This window comes from Psammomys obesus, unplaced genomic scaffold (genome assembly GCF_907164565.1).
Source record: "Psammomys obesus unplaced genomic scaffold, mPsaObe1.curated_primary_1811, whole genome shotgun sequence".
Lineage (NCBI taxonomy): Eukaryota > Metazoa > Chordata > Mammalia > Rodentia > Muridae > Psammomys > Psammomys obesus.
In genome coordinates this window covers 24,661,793-24,679,389 of record NW_026596046.1, presented here as the reverse complement: position 1 = coordinate 24,679,389, position 17,597 = coordinate 24,661,793, and the positions used below count along the sequence as shown (strand labels likewise).

Below are 17,597 nucleotides of genomic sequence, written 5' to 3'. Positions count from 1 at the left end.
TTTCTCTCCTGGTGATGCCTGGCTCCCAAGCTGTTGCACGAAGCTTGGAGCACTGCTTTCCTAGTGCAGGTTTTAAGCAAAAGCTGTTCAAGTTCGTCCAAGTTTAAGGAGAAATCTGCCTCTGTTGGAGTTGTTCCCGTGTGTTTAAATCCAAGTGTTTCTAATTTGTATGTGGGACACACCAGAAGGCAGTGCACAGTAATCATTTGGAGGTTCACACTTGGCTCCCTGCAACTGCTGCCTGCATCAGCGGCATTTTTTGGGTTCTTGGGGACCAACCCAATCCCCAGAGCTTCAGGGCGTGAAACTAGTTTACGAAAAAATATTTATCAGAGTCAAAAGTGCTATTGTTGATTCACTCAAAAGTGCACAAGGGGGATTTATTGAGAATATTTGGAGTTAGTGTTGCTTGCGGAGAAACCAAACAAACTTTCCTGATTTACTTGTTGTTCTTCCAGCCCTGGATTGCTGTGCGTGAGGTAGCTTGTACTAAGAACACATTATTTATTCTGTTTTTCATGTTAAGTGGTATATACAGGCTGAAGCAAAGCTCTATCTTATTGTTCAAACAGTGGTAGACTGTAAGAGGAAGGTCTTGCTGTGTATATTTAGGCGGTGTAATATTTTAAGCACATACGTCACAAGTTCTGAACAGTAGCTTATCAATTTAACCTATTGGCATATGCAGACATGATTAAAACATTACAATTTTAAAACAAATGTAAAAAGAAATTTGTTGTATCCCAATTTTTTCTTGTATGATAAGCAAATATAATAAAATATACAATTATTGGTCAAATCTCAGATTAAATTATAATTCAGAACTAAGGTGCATTCCTACTTTTGAAAATGAGATGGGAAAATGAACCACAAACCATTTTATTGCTTTGTGGGATGAAAACAATTCATATTTAACGCTAACTACATAAACTTTCATTGTTTAGATTTATTTACTCAATTATTTAAATATGTAAAAGTTTTGCTTGCATGTATGTATGTACACCACATGTGTGTCTATTGCCCATGGAGGTCAGAAAAGGCCATTGGGTATCCTGGAAGTAGAGTTGTGAGCAACTGTATTCGTGCCAGAAACTGAACCCAGATCTTCTGCCAGAGTAGTGTTCCAGACTACAGAGCCATCTCTCCAACCCCTCGAGTTCTTTACAGTGAAGACAATTATGAGCTCTAAATTTGAGCTATTTAAGTAGACAGTCATTCTTTTTAGACATTTAAATTTTTCCGTTGTATTTATTCCAAATTGATTTGTGATTTTGGTACCAATGATACAGTAATTAAAAATTTCAAAACTTTGATGACACAAGGCTGTTACTATCATTGATCATTTTTTTATAGCACCAGTAGAAATCTTAACATTTACGCCCTGAGCAGTTTCTTTTAAAAACAATTTTTCTAATTTGTCGTTTTGTTTTCACATAGTTTCTGTGAGTCATAATGTAAAGAGCTGATAGAAAATACTGGTGAAATCTAAGGTTTGAAGTTCTGATTTGAATAGTTAAGGCACTATATAAAGCTGGCTGCATTCCCCAGATCATCAGCAAATGCCCCTATAATGAAATAATGATCATTGAGTGGATTAAGATAGAATGTATACTATTAGCCACATTTAACAGTTTGCTTTCATGGATACTGTTCAGTGTGTCTGATCAGAGCAGACCGCAGAAGGAAGTATTGCAGGATCAAGAGAAGTATAAATATCTTTTCCCCACATAGAGTGTGTGTGTGTGTGTGTGTGTGTGTGTGTATGTAAAAAGTAATTGAGTCTTACAGTTCTCTCAAGATTAATTAAAAAAAAAAACATGACTATCAGCTGTTACCTTGTAAATATCAAGATTTTCCTGCACCATGCTTTTTTTTTTTTCCCCCCTCAAGAAATAGTACAATGCAGCCACTCGCGATGAGATATGGTAGACTAAGATCAGAAGGAAGGAGAGGAGGACCTCCTGTATCAGTGGACTTGGGGAGGGGCATGCGTGAAGAAGGGGGAGGGAAGGTAGGATTAGGAGGGGAGGAGGGAGGGGTTTATGGGGGGATACAGTGAATAAAGTGTAATTAAAAATGTTAAAAAAAGAAACAGTGTAAGTGAAACTAAGGAAATATTTTATATTGATTACACTCACCAAATAGTTGAAAATTGAGCAGACAAAACCTTTGTTGCCCTTATCATTGTTTTCAGTGTCCTGGGGAGCAGAGAGTGAGGCAGAAGCTGCAGTTCACACCATCCAGTTTTATAGTGGCTGGTGCAGGTGAGGAGGGTACAAAATCAATCTACAGATTCAATGCAATTCCCATCAATTGCCAACACAATTCTTTACAGACCTGGAAAGAAAAATTCTCAACTGCATATGGAATAACAAGAAACCCAGAATTGCTAAAGCAATCCTCTACAATAGAAGATCTTCAGGAGGTATCTCCATCCCTGATCTCAAGCTGTACTATAGAGCAACAGTAATAAAAACTGCATGGTACTGGCATAGAAACAGAATGGTGGATCAATGGAACCGAACGGAAGACCCAGAAATAAACCCACACACTTATGGACACCTGATCTTTGACAAAGATGCCAAAACCATACAATGGAAAAAAGATAGCATCTTCAACAAATGGTGCTGGTCCAACTGGATATCTACATGTAGAAAAATGCAAATAGATCCATACTTATCACCCTGTACCAAACTAAAGTCCAAGTGGATCAAAGACCTCAACATAAAACCAGACACATTATATCGGTTAGAAGAAAAAGTGGGGAAGTCCCTAGAACAGATTCCTGAACAGAACACCAACAGCACAGGCCCTAAGATCAACAATCAATAAATGGGACCTCATGAAACTGAAAAACTTCTGTAAAGCTAAGGACACCATCATCAAAACAAAGCGACTGCCTACAGATTGGGAAAGAATCTTCACCAACCCTCTATCTGACAGAGGGCTAATATCCAGTATATATAAAGAACTAAAGAAGCTGAAAAGCAGCAAACCAAGTAATCCAATTAAAAAATGGGGAACAGAGCTAAACAGAGAATTCTCTGTAGAGGAATATAGAATGGCAGAGAAACACTTAGAGAAATGCTCAAAGTCATTAGCCATCAGGGAAATACAAATCAAAACAACCCTGAGATTTCACCTTACACCCATCAGAATGGCCAAGATCAAAAACTCAAGTGACAACACATGCTGGAGAGGTTGTGGAGAAAGGGGAACCCTTCTCCACTGCTGGTGGGAATGTAAACTTGTACAACCATTCTGGAAATCAATCTGGCGCTTTCTCAGACAACTAGGAATAGCGCTTCCTCAAGATCCAGCCATACCACTTCTAGCCATATATCCAAAAGAGGCTCAAGTACACAATAAGGACATTTGCTCAACCATGTTTGTAGCAGCCTTATTTGTAATAGCCAGAAGCTGGAAACAGCTCAGATGCCCCTCAACTGAATAATGGATGCAGAAATTGTGTTGCATCTACACAATGGAGTATTACTCTGCAATGAACAGTAAGGAAATAATGAAATTTGCAGGTAAATGGTGGGACCTGGAAAGGATCATCCTGAGTGAGTTGTCCCAGAAGCAGAAAGACGCACATGGTATATACTCACTTATATAGACATGTAATATAGGATAAACCTACTAAAATCTGTACATCTAAAGAAACTAATCAAGAAAGAGGACCCTGACTAAAATGCTCAATCCCCATCCTGAAAGGCAAAGAGGAAGGACATCAGAAGAAGAAAACAGGAAACAAGCTAGAAACCCGCCACAGAGGGCCTCTGAAAGGTCCTGCAGACTATCAAAGCAGATGCTGAGACTTATGGCCAAGTGTTGGGCAGTGTGCACGGAATCTTATGTAAGAAGTGGGAAACAGTAAGATCTGGAGAGGACAGGAACTCCACAAGGAGGGCAACAGAACCAGAAATTTGAACACAGGGTTCTTCCCAGAGACTCATACTCCAACCAAGTACCATGCATGGAGATAACCTAGAACCCCTTCACAGATGTAGCCCATGGCAGTTCAGTGTCCAAGTGGGTTACCTAGTAATGGGAAGAGGGACTGCCTCTGACATAATCTGATTGGCCTGCTCTTTGATCACCTCCCCCTGAGGTGGGAACAGCCTTACCAGGCCACAGAAGATGACAATGCAGCCACTCCTGATGAGATCTGATATAGACTAAGATCAGAAGGAAGGAGAGGAGGACCTCTTGTATCAGTGGACTTGAGGAGGGGCATGTGTGAAGAAGCAGGTCGGAGGGTGGAGTCGGGAGGGGAGGAGGAATGGGCTTATGGGGGGATACAAAGTGAATAAAGTGTAATTAATAAAAAAAATTAAAAAAGAATAAAAAGAAGACGAGGGTACTAAATAGTTTATAATTTTGTGAAGTTACAGAACAATAGAAACAGAAACATCAAAACTTTAATGTTTTGTTAGTGACACTCTGAATTCCCTGTAACATGCATATTTAGAGGAAAGCTCGCCAAAAATGTTGCTTGCAGGGTTCCAGTTCTTCCAGGGTGGTTCTCTATTGCCATCTGCTGGCGGACTTTTGTAATGAACATCACAGCGTCTCTAGTCATTTCGCGGGAATTAAGTAAGCTTGGGAGAGAGAAAAAAAAAAAGCATTCTGTGCAGAATTGTTTCTTTTACTATTACTTATACATATAACTCAAAATTTGGACATCTGATCACAAATGTTATTTCAGTAATGTAAGTATTAGGCTTGTCTGTGCCACCTGGGATCCAGTGTGTGGTTCCATCCTTAGCCTTTGTTAATAGCTATATATTGACTGAGGCTTTTGCTGCAGGACTGAAAACCCCTCTTCCCTCTGTCTTTACTGGCTTTTTCTTTTTACAGCTTACATTAGCACAGAGCCTCGCAAAAGTAGAGTAGGCGTTGGATTAGAGTTCGTATCATCTGCACAGACTAACTAGCAAGTATAGGCATTCATGAGTTAATGCATTGTCTTTATGGACACTTGAAAAGAAAATGTGACTTTATTTTAGAGGGTGATGTTATTTGAAGAAATTGATGGATTTTTTTTCTATAAGAGTTTTTAGAGCTTACAGGTAAATCATACATGTACGTGCACACTGGACACATTTCTTCATCTGTGCTTGTTTCCTTACTTATGGCTGTATCTGGTTTCCTGGGTTTACCCACTGTTAAAGGAGTCAGTCATCTTCTATGATTTGTGGACCTGAATCCTTCATGATCTGTTCATTCGGCTCAGGCACATCTCACGATTACTATTGCCAAAGTTCATTTTTTCCCTTAGTCCTATACAGTTGCTCGTGGTCAGTATGTGGCCATTGTGTTCTCTTTGCTTTAACCAAAGACCTGTCAGTAAGTTTTGAACCCTGTCTTGTTTATGCCACATTGAAACTAGCAAGACATTTTGACAGCTCACTTTTGACATACATTCACATTCTTTTTCTCCCTGTCCCAGCGTGCTCACCTTCTCCACACATCTAACTTTGTCTTCTTAATGTCTGTTTTCCACCCAGCAGCTAAAATAATTCTCTTATAACTTAAGAAAGATCTTCCTCTACTGAGAACCTTCCAAAGTCCTTCCATGCCTAAAGCTGCCTCCCTGCATAGTAGAAAACTCCCTCCATTTTGCCTCCATGACCATATTTCCTATCAAGATGTCACTCACCTATTCTATTGTGCTCAATTCTAGGAACCTCGGTAGTCTGTCCTCACTGCTGTGCGGACTCAGCCCTGCCCTGTACTTGTTGCTTCAAACCAAAATTCCCTTTTGTTCCTTAAAGGTTCTGACCTGATTATTGCCCTTTGCTTTCTTTAAGAGTCTCTTCATGACCCATTGTGAAAAAAAAAAAAAAAAAAAGCCTAACTCTCCACCAGCTCTTCCCTCCTCCACCTGCAGGATTTTTGCCACAGCAGTTATTCTGTGTCTTATGTCCTTGTTGAATCTGTCCCCAAAGGTGGATGTCAGATGAGAATATGTTGTTCCTGTGTCCGTGGCTGTATAATGAAACCCAAGCCAGTTCCTATAGTAGACACCCAATATGTGATGGATAAATACTTCAGTAGAGACTGGATTTAGTCTGCATTGTCATCACCTAGGCCACAGCAAAGTGTAGGCCTTTCTGATGGGCTCCTCCTTGTTGAAGGAGGAGCCTGTCTGTCATGCCTTCCAAATTTAACATAGATTTCAGTAATGTTCCAAAAATAGGTAAACTCCTATACAATACATTGTCAAAATGGGGTCTATATTTTAAAGATTCTTCTTACAGAGTAATTACGTTACTGTTCTCTTGATTCTCAATTACCTTAACAGTCCTTATACACATGAACAGAAGAAAGAATAGCACCTTTTGAACCCGTGCTAAAACTTTACCAATATGAAGTGCTTCCCACAGGGTTCTGCTGAAGAGCCAGACTTCCATCATAACAAAATTGCATATTCATTTGTATGTTCTGACTTTTTGCTGAAAAGCGATTTTTTGATGTTTTCTCTGTAATTAAATGTATTGTGCAGGGTCACAAATATGCCTTACGGACTCGACTGGGTTGCCAGAGTCTTTTGACTGTTCAGCACTCACAAAGACAATGGCTATCTTTTAAGAGTAACAGCCCAAAGCCGAAGTTTGTTCCAGGATGTACATAATCTCGTAATTGATCTACAGCTTACTTTTCCCTAGTCAGTGGACCCCTTGCCCACTCCTTCACCATGCCACCAATCTAGATGACGGGTTTTAAATTACCGTGGAACACTTTCTTCCGACGGAGAAAGATAAGTTTAAGAAATTTAATAATGTAATTTGCCCAAGAACATTTTAGTTTAATTTATAAATTCTTTTGCCTTCATGCTCATTCTGTGTAGATATTTATGTCATGTATTACCTAACTATAACCTTATGATTACATTTCTCATTGTCAACACGCCCACTATGTCAGTTATGCTGCTTAACTGAAATAAAGCCATAAATGTTTTAAAACATCTTTATATGGCTTAACTGTTTTCTAAGATTCTAGGTCACACCCAATAAAATATATTTTAAAATTAGAGTAGTCAGGTTTTGTTTTTTTTTTTGTTTTTTTTTATTCTCTTTATGGCTTATCATACAAGTGATGAGCAGAATGAGTTTGCCACTTATATTTGAAAATAAACTTTTAAAATTCAGGTCAAATGAGACCATCATTTCGTCACTAATCTTTGTAAATTTTTTCAAGGAAATAATAATTATTGATAACAATTTCCCCAAATCTCTTTATATTTATACCAAAGGCTCTTTGTAGCTATTGTCTTTTTGCATAGGGGGCTATTGAGTATTACTAATGTCTTGAAGTACATTTTAAATACTTACTGTTAATCCGAGAAGCTTAATTCTGGCGTAGCCTACATCTTCCCCAGTTAAAGACAATACAGTAACAGGAGGATGGGCAGGATAAATGCTTAATTTTGTCAGATTACTACTGCCACTACCCCTGCATATCTAGAGTTCTGAATCGTGTTAGTCTGTTAATCCTTTGACCTCCATGAGGTAAGGTTGCGGCAGGTCTTGAGCCGGCATGCAAGTACAAATGCATGTAAGCCTACCTACAAAGTATGGATGAAGGAAAGGCCCAAACTGTGGGCAGTGATAAATGTTCAAGAAATGCTATTTGGATTCTCCTCCTTCCAGTCTCAGTGTGTTCCTACCCCATGTTACTTGTGCTGCTTTGCCTTAACCAGAGGTTTTGTGAGATGTTGGAATGAACTCGCGGCCTTTCTGTGCCTGCTCAGCTCAGCTCCTTGTTGCACTGAATTAATGAGTCGGGACCTGGAGCTGACATTTGTGAGATACTCAAGAAAGTGGATATGATGTTTTTCTTCATGGGAAATCATCCCTCAGGGATCAGGTAGACTGAAGATTGTTTTAGCCTCCTTTTAGATTCAGATGGCGCTCTTAGAAGATTGACTTAAGTTTCTTCTACCCTGGCTCTAAGGATTGAGCCCCAAGTTATTATGTTCCTATGCCATAGGACACCTTTAGTATACTAGTTGCTTTGTGTTAGGGACTGGCTGTATATTTCATTGCTTATGTCATTACCAAAAAAATTTACATTTTAACCATTTTTAGGAAAAAAAAGCTTTTTAATATATTTACCTTATATTCCAAAACATATCATTTTATGATTGCAAATTTTTGTTTTAGGTGCAAAGATGGTTTGAAAGGCTTTACGTTTTCTGCACTTAGGTAAGTAAATCTGTCTTTGTGTTGAGAGAAGTTACAACTTAACCTTCAAAAATAATGAATGTATATAATTATAATAAAGATTTATTAATGTAATTTTTAATCTGATAAGTTTTAAAAGTCATAATAGTATTCTCTGCCTTTGTGGGTAGTTTATGGAGTAATTTCTTAAACTGAGTTATGGGTGGGACTTACAGACTGTGAAGCACAGTAGGCCTTAAGTGTTTCTAGAGTGTTTGATTTTTTCATCTCCCAGTATAGCAACTGGCTTATTATATATACTGTGTAAGTGCTACTTATCACCATTATTGCATTTTATAGCTTAAAGCATCTTCATAAAGTAGACAGTTTTATTTGCAACTGTTCTGCAAGGTTGGTTTGTCATGTGTTGAATGGAATGTTTCCCTAATATCTCACTGTAACTACTAATCTGAACCCCACATTTTCTTAGTTCATGTCACAAGCATTACCTATTTTACTTTTTAGTGTTGATAGAGTACTTGCCTAGTGAAGTTTGGTAGCATGGAATTCACTGAAAGTATTAGAAAAGTTGGTGTGTGCCTCAGGGCAGGTTTTACGTGCTTATTCTGAGGAGCTTGCACAGTAGGTGCTCTAGTGCAGGGCTCACAGTTCACAGTGAGCACTTAGATGCTGTCTTTGCATCTTTCAGGGGATGTGCATTTGAGGCATGGTGTTAGATTAGGAAGAATGAAGAAGAGCACTGTTCATAGAGGTGAATAAAAATGCTGAAATTAATTTTAAAAGTGAATCAAAATGTAGATGCACATATTCTGAAGCACTGAAATTATCACAAACCATTGTAGATCTGTATGGGCAGTGACCAGGTATTTGGAAGAAGGATTGGTACTTTAGTGGCTTTGGGTGAGATTCACTTGGAGACGATAAGTCATCTGTGGGCATGGAATACCCTGTGAGCGATTTCACAGGTGAATGCATTTAGTGCCACTGAGTAATGGTAAGGTATCCAGTATTTGGTTGAGTATAATTTAGCATTCTTTGATGCACTAATGTTATGTCAAGCATTACAACCCATGCTGGTTGTAAATGTAAAAAGTATATAAAATACGTATTATTAAAGGAAGCATTGCAATGTAAAATGTCTATTGTGGCATATAAAGGAGGTTTTGGCAGGTGATGTCAGAGTGCCAAAGATCTAAGGCTCGGGAGTGACTGATCTGGATTTAATAAGCAGGTAGAGAGTCAGAGAAAGGTGTTTGAGGGAGATGGTTCACAGTGACTTTGAAGGGTGAGTCCAGTGGAAATTTGGGACATTGGATGACAGAATGCTATGGGTAGGAAGCTAAGTACTGTGGTTGTGGGATAATGAGACGATTTGAGAGGAAAATGGAAGAAGATAAAGATGAGTAGATGGTGTTTTCCATCTTTTACAACCTGCCTCCCAGCCGCCGAGCACTGAAAGCTGAGTGTGCAGAGGAGGTTGACATGCGCCCACAGATTAGCCAGCGTGGCAGGACAGTGTGTGGTTGTGAGTGTTTCAGGGTTTAGTGGTGGAGCACCTGCCAGGAGCATCTGAGGTCCTGGGTGCAATCCCCAGGGGTATGGAGAGAGTAGGAGAGCAAAAGCTGTGCTGATAAAACCATGATAACTAGACTTCTGAAGCCAGGACACATGTGTACTTTTTAACTTTGTATTTTTCATTAAGAAATACATATGAAAATAGCTTTTTTTTGCCTTTATATTAAATAATGATAAAGAGTACTTTTTAAACTGGAAGTAGAGAACAAAACCAAAAGATGATTTTTCTTAAGAGAAAACTGCCTCATTTTCCTAAGATTCCCCAAATCCTTGGAAAATCTGAGACATTTCAGAAATTTTTTATATCTCCTCACAGGTACTTTGAATCAGGAGTTAGTCTGGGATGTTTACAATGAACTTTTTCTGTGTTACATGACAATACTTTAGAAGAAAGTTCATTGTTACAAGTACTCTTGTTAAAGAAAAGTGTTCAGTATTGAAAATTGTTGCATTTATATGGTACGTATATTTCTACTCAGCAGGCTGGATTTCATCTTAGATTGCCTGTATTGCCCATTGGTTACTCTCAGAGATTAAAAGATGGTAGAGAATTCTAGCACCAAAGGCTAGATTCTATTTTTATTGTCAAGATTCATTGTAAAAAAAAATAATAATAATAATGGGTTAATGTACATTGTTCTTGGAGATTTCCTTAGTAATGCTTGGCACGATTTTCTAGTCTTCATCTCTCCATTGTTGCCTGTCTGATTTTTGTTACAGACACATACAATGAATTTATAGCCTGTCAAAATCCACAACATTTAACATTAATTACAGAAGGGAGGGGCAGAAAAGTACTTGTGGTGTCCAGACTTAGTAAGTATGACTTCCTGGCAGTGTTAAGCTTTATGAGAGAAGGATATTCGATGCCTAATGGGTTTGAGGGTGCTGGCCACGCTTCAACTTAGATGGATGCAAATGGATGCTGTCAGCATCAGGCTTGAAGGAAGTGCTTATCCTCTACAGTTTGTAATTACTCTATTATGAAAACACATACTGTCCCATAGAGGAAAAGTCCCCTTCATCTAGTACAACCATTCATAAAGCAGCCAAGATTAATGTCTCCTGGGTAGACATAAGCAAAAAGCTTTAGAATATAAAACTTTACGCTAATTCAGCACCCATGTTTAAGGCTTCCTGCCTGTAAAAGAGTACATGAGCTATAAAGATAACATCCCTTCACTATTTATTTGGTTGTTTTTACTCTGTCTCCAGATGTGTACTGTGTTGAGAATGTACTGATGAGTGAGTCAGATATACCTCTGCCTTCAGAGACTGCAGAAAGGACGATATTAATTGAAATTGTGCTGATATTACAAAGGAAGGACTGGATTTTTCAGCTCTGTATTTCAGCCAGAACTAACTGTTTTGTTTTCCAAGTTGTGTATAGGGAAAAAAAAAAAAAAAAAAAAAAAAAAAAAAAAAAAAAAAAAAAAAAGACAGAGAAGAAGGCAGAGAAACTGCGAAGAATCTTTATCAGGCATAAAAAAAAGCCATCTGCTGTAATAGAACAAATTAAGTGTTATACATTTCACTGATGATTTTTTTCCCTTATGAAAGAAGAATGGTTGACAGTACAGAAAGAAAGCTAACTTTTAAAAGGCAGAAAATATTTAATAAACATGTGGGGAGGAATGCTGCAGACGAAAGAACAGCAGTAAGGCATTGGCTTACCTCTGGGGACCAGTCTCTCAGTCCACTGAAGTCAGCAGTGGTCTGGTCACATGGTAAACGTGGGCACCAAACTTAACGTGGCTTAAGTTTGCACTTGCCTCGGTAGGTGATAAGCTGGTGAAGTTCTCTGAGGGTGAGAATACCAAGTTCTGATCTGCACTTTGGGAGACTTCCTCTGGAAAGTCTATGGAGAAATTATCTGTCTATGCAGATAGGAGTAGAAGGCACTGGAAGAGCTAATGGCCGGGGGAAGGACAGTGGGGGAAGAGCCAGTGCAGGTGTTTAAAGGGGCATGGCTCGGTGATTAAGACACCAAACTCTAGGCCAGTGGTTCTCACCCTTCCTGATGCTGTGGTGAGACCACCCATAAAACTATTTTATTGCTACTTCATAACTGCAAATTTGCTACTGCTATGAATTGTAGTATAAATATCTGGTGTGCAGGACATCTGATATGTGCTTCCCAATGGGGTCACAACCCCCGGGTTGAGAACTGCTGCTCTGGACAGATAGAGTTCTGTATTAGGGGTTGCTGACAGGGCGGCTTCTGTGCAGAGGGGGTCACTCATGCTAACTCATGGGAAGTATGGTACCTGTAGTGTTTCTGTGGGATGAAGTGATATGACATTTGTAAAATGCTTGTTGGCACTGTGCCTGTCATGGAACAGGTCCTTAGAACACACATGTTATTGCCTCATTCATTCATTCATTCATTCATTCATTCATTCATTCATTCATTCAGTATTTTAATTAAATTTTTGCAGTGTCAAATGTCACAGACCTGCTAGACCTTGTCATACAGTAGCAAAGAAAATGAACATAGTTTCACAGTCCCCACTGTTGAGCTAGCGTTGCATACTTCTAAAGTGGTGCTTCCATTGTTGGGTGTGCATGAGGCTCACAAGGCCAGAAGTAAAGGGCCTGCCCTGACCAGAATGGAGGGCAAGAACAGCTTCTCCAAGGTGTGTCCTGTACTGTGAGATCATCCACACTGGCCAAAAGAGCAGTAGGCTCCAAAAAGCAGTAGAGAGACTGTCTTCCTAATTTTATCTGGAAACTTGTATGGAACTGAGTGCAGATCTTAAACTCTCCAGGCACAATCACAAATATTTGAACAGATTCTTTAGTAGTAACAGCACCCACAGCTCTCAGCTGCCGTGTTCTGGCAGAAAAGCTCTTTGTCCACCCGGTTTGATTGGGAAAGCTGAGTGTTTTACTGACCTAGCCAGACCGGGATGAGTCAGTCAGTGGTTGGTTCTAACAGTATTTTGGTTTTCTTTTCCGAGTACTTAAGCTTTCATATTTTGTTTGTCACGGTCTCAGTTCCGGAATGTTAGTGGAATAATACTGATCCTCTTTAAATTGATACTTTGAGTAGACTTTCTGAAAGTTTTGAAGGGTATTTCCTTCAGAAATATCAGCTATTCTTTGTATCAGCAATGACTCTTTCGTGGAGTTAGAAACAGCTGTGCAGGTTCCGAGACGGCTCACTTCCTCGGTGTTCTCTGATAGTAGGAACATTTTCAATTGCACTGTTTTGACAAGTGGTCATCTCCTATATGTGTTTGATTTCTCCAAAGGAAAATGAGTGTATTGGAATAATAATAACAGCAATAATAGAGTTTAAATTTTCTAAGGAAATATGAGGGTAGGTATTTTTAGATACTTCTATTCTTTAGTTACCACTGTTTTCCTGGGGACCTAAAGCCCTTTCGTGTGTAAGTGACTCTACCTAATGCCACTGCTTATCAGTGAAGTTGCCTCTGTAAGCAAGGGTGCTATGAAGCCACAGAATTAGATCACCCCATGCGTGGAAAGAAAGGCTTATTTGGGGCGATTCAAAGCTACTATGGCTATCTCCTGGGTTGTAGAGAGACTAACACACTGTGGGAAAGCCTTGCTAGTTTTACAGGGACAAGTAGTTGTTGGGAGGGAGTCTGTAAGCTGGAACAGCCTGGAAGTTTGGAGTAGCAGTGGGTAAAGTTTGTAGGCTGGAAGAGCCAGGACCTTTGATAGCTGTTCTGGATATGTGCTGATACGGAACTGGATGACCCTTTGCTGGAGCGCAGGTGCGATAAGGGAAGTGGTGCCTCTTCCTGGCAGACAGAAACTCATGGCTTTGCAAGTGTCTGAGGAATGCCCAGTGTGAGCTTCTGTTTATCCACTAGCAAACCGTCTGTTTGCCTAGTGGGAGCCAACCCGAACTGAGCCCTTCATTTGGGGTGTGGGAGCCCACTCTGAACCTAACGGCCATCAGGTATAAACACAGTTTTACTCTGAATGAGAAACTAAATCAATTGTAATTAAGATTGATCTCTGGATCCAAATTGACCTGTTTCTCTTAAAAAATCTTAAGTATGTAATACCTTAAAAATGTCCTAAGTTAATGACTGCCTCATAGAAGTTCTGCAGTATATTGTAACTGGTTAATTTGATTTAAAAATATCAGCAAGCCAAGGAAATTTAAAAAAAATTAAATCTTTTTTAGAGTATATTACTTCATTTAAGTTGTGAAAATAACTATTTTAACTAAGAAATTAACCTATTTGTATTTAAACAGATTTTTTTTTCCCTACTGAAAAAAGTGAAGGGTGAAAATGACTGACTTTGTGCTCTTGCCTTCAGGTTTATTGTAGGGAAGGAAGAAATCCCCACACACTCTTACTCACCCGAGACAGCATATGCGAAAGTGGAGCAGAAGAGGGAGACGCACAGAGGAAAGCCAAGAGGAATGAGCATAGTCGCTCTGGTCAGGACGCTTGTGGACTCCATGTGAGTGCTCTGTCCCGTGTGTCACACTTAGTCCCTGTCTCCTGTGGGCTCTATGCATGCTCAGGCATGTTTTTCCTCCTCAGATAAATGATGTTACTCTTTGATCCCAGCAACAACTCTATCTAGAGTTTATAGAATGTGCATGCTGGCAAGGGAATGTGGCTCTTTCTTTCTCCCTGGATGGTGCATCATTACATGCCTTTAAAGTAGGTTTTGTGGAATTAGAATCATTTTTTTTTTTGTTTATTCTAAACAGAGTTAAGGTGGTTATGAGGAAGGAGTGTAGAAGCATTAGTTTGTCCTTAGTAGCTGTGTCAGACTGTGGAAAAGAGTACAATCGCTGAGGGAATCAAGATGCTACAGGAGTAGGAGCAAACTTTCAGTAAAGGATATTTTCCAGCAGTGACAATATTTAGGACTCTGGCTGAATTATTTATTTGTATGTTATACAGAAAAATAAATCTTTACATTTTGCATATTCATTTTTATTTTAGCGTAGACATTTAATAAAATACATATTTTAATTAATTTATTTACTTTACATCTGTATCCTAGCCTTCCCTCCTCCCCTCTCTATCCCACTCCCCCTCCCTCTTTTCCCCTTCCCCACTCACCCACCCACCTCAGCACCTCAGTCAAGTTACTTCAGGACTTAGTGCATCCTCTTCCCCTGAAGCTGGCGAGGCAGCCCCAGTAGGGGGAAGTGATCAAAATCAGACAGCAGAGTCCATGTGAGACAGTTTCTGCTCTCCTTACTAGGGAACCCACGTGAAGCTTGAGCTGCTCATTGGCCACATGTATGTGAGGGGCCTAAGTCCAGTTCATGCAAGGTCCTTGGTTGGTTCTTCAGTCTCTGCCAGGCCCTCTGAGTCCTAGCTAGTTGGCTCTGTTGGTCTTCAGTGGTTTAAACTTATGACATCAGCCAGTGAAACAGTCATGGTAGTGATATGTTAGAGAGAATGGAATGAGTAGACAACACTGAGAGAAATGGGATCATTTGTAGGAAGAATTCAGAAAGCTTGCCTTTGACTCTTAATTTGCCTCTATCAGCTCTGTGTTGTTGCACAAATGATTAAAATACTGTTCTTCATAAAATCCTTATCTATAGCCTGGGGGTTGGCAGTAAATGAAATTACAGTTGTGGAATTGTCTGCTGGACTGAGTGGCCATAGATGATGGTCACATTTTTGCCAAGTTCATTTTTTTGTTTTCCTTTTAGTCTATACTGCAAGTAGAACATGGGAACAAAGGAAGTGTAGAGGGCAGAAACAGGTGTGGCATTTCATTTTAAGCAAATACAAAAATAGGTTTGGGTTACCTGAATGAAGAGAAGTTTCCCCTTAAGTGAAGTAATTGAGAGGGTAATAACAGGAGATCATGAATGGACAGAGGTGCATGGCTTGTGGGGTAAACACCGATTCAGCCAGCGAAGTAACTGCAACAGTAGACAGGGGGGACATGGTGAGCAGATGAGGGTGCATGGTTCCTGGGATCAGCGTTGATTGGGAGATGACAGCCATTGTCTAGGCAGCTGCAGTCAATCTACTCAGGTGGAGCTATTCACAGAATTTTATAGAAGCAGTGATAAAAGTTTGACCTTCTAGGACACTGGGAGCCATTCTGGTGACCAAGGAAAGATTACATGACTGTATTGATGATTTCGGTACTTAACTTTGCTACTAAAGGAGTTCTAGTAGGAAAATCTGTCCTGTCTTTGAAGAGGACTTTGAGAAGTATGAAGAGCGATGGTTTGCATAAGGCAGACCTCTCTAGTTCCCCTCTCTTCAAGCTTTCAGCTTTAATCACTCAGCACTTCCACATGGCCACGTATACGGCATATCATTCCCATGACGTAAGATGCTGAGGTCAGAATGTGTTGGTGCCCTCGCCTTTGGCCAGGAGAGGCTGCCTGTGTAATCTATCTGCGGTTTCAGAAATCAGAAACTGATTTCTGAAAGGTTTTGCTAGAGTTAGCACAGGGTTGGAGAGAGACAGAGCATTGCTCTATCAGGCTACCTTTATACCCAGGGAAAGTTTATGTGCTCCGATTGCAGAAACAGTTAACCAGCCTGAGCGAAGTCACAGTGACTGCAGACTTTGGAACCTGAGCCCTTCAGAGAAAACGAGAGCTACTGAGATGCATGTTCATTGACTTACATTTTTATGCTGAGGATGAATGAGGGGTCATGGATTCAGAGTCACACAGGAACAGTAGTCCTGGCAGAAATGTTTATATGAAACACCAGACTAAGTGGCTTACAGTTAAATCACAAGTAACCTCTTAGTTTCCACATGATTCCTATTTCTGTATTTATTTTAATAACTGAATTTTGAATTCTGACACTTTATCGGGTTTCTTTTCCAGATGTTTCCTCTCAAATATAATTAAGTATAAATTCCTGTAACCTGAACACATTCTCATTATGATTTTGTTCAAGTACTGACTTCATGGATGATTTATAATCATCATACTATGCAACAAGAGATTTAAAGCCCCTAAAATTTGGTGATGTATATAGAGAGTGTAGGTATAGTTTTCATATTCAGTCACAAGTAATTGCCAGTATCATCTTTCTTTTCCACAATCGGTCATTGTAACTGTGATCATATGTCTTATACAAGGTGTTAGTGACAAAATAAAAACAACAGTCTTTTAGCTTTTCTATTGTAGATCATTTTTAAAATACATTTTAACCACTTAGGGGGGAAAGTGTGTTATTTTTCTCCCTTGTTGCTGAAAAAACTGTTAAATAGGTTTACAACACACTCGTGCAGGACATGCATATGTGCTTGCACAGGCACAGGCACCCCAGCCTGTTCGTACATATGCACACATGCATAGTTATAATTAGTGTTGCCTTTCTTGATTGATTTCAGATGCAAGCATGGACCAAGGCACAGATGCTGCAAGCATTATGAAGACAACTGCATCTCCTACTGCATTAAAGTGAGTCTATAAAAGTTTCTACCTGCTTTTTGTCAACAGTGGCAGCATTATACCCAAGTAACTTCTCTGTAGTAATTTCTAAGTAGAAAATTTCACATTAATTCTGCTGCCGTTTAACTTGGATTTGACTCAAAGTCTTTCTGTTATTATCTTGCTGCTTAGAGCATGCCTGTAGATCAGCATTAAGGGAGTTAAGTGTGCTCATTCACACAAATTCCCTATTCTCTAGGGTACTTGGGTAATTTTGTAAAACTACACTTCCTGCCTCCTGACTTTTCTCATCACCAGCCCTGGAAAGAGTGTCTGGGGCAGGTGGCACCATCTGCTGCAAAAGAGTGCCCACATGCTCACAATTCTAATTCTTTTAAGAAGTCACTTACTTCTTCAAGGTCTGATTTTCTTTTTTTTTTTTTTTTTTTTTTTTTTTTTTTTTTTTT

The 17,597-nt window shown here is 39.5% G+C and overlaps 1 protein-coding gene across 1 annotated transcript in view; it reads left to right on the top strand.

The window, feature by feature from the left end:
• Positions 1–17,597, top strand: part of Tmem135 (transmembrane protein 135) — a 203,426-nt gene that overhangs the window by 169,099 nt on the left and 16,730 nt on the right. The window contains exons 7-9 of the mRNA XM_055623232.1: positions 8,172–8,213; positions 14,067–14,213; positions 17,091–17,160. Coding sequence (XP_055479207.1) covers positions 8,172–8,213; positions 14,067–14,213; positions 17,091–17,160 — 259 coding nt within the window. The remainder of the gene's footprint in view (positions 1–8,171; positions 8,214–14,066; positions 14,214–17,090; positions 17,161–17,597) is intronic.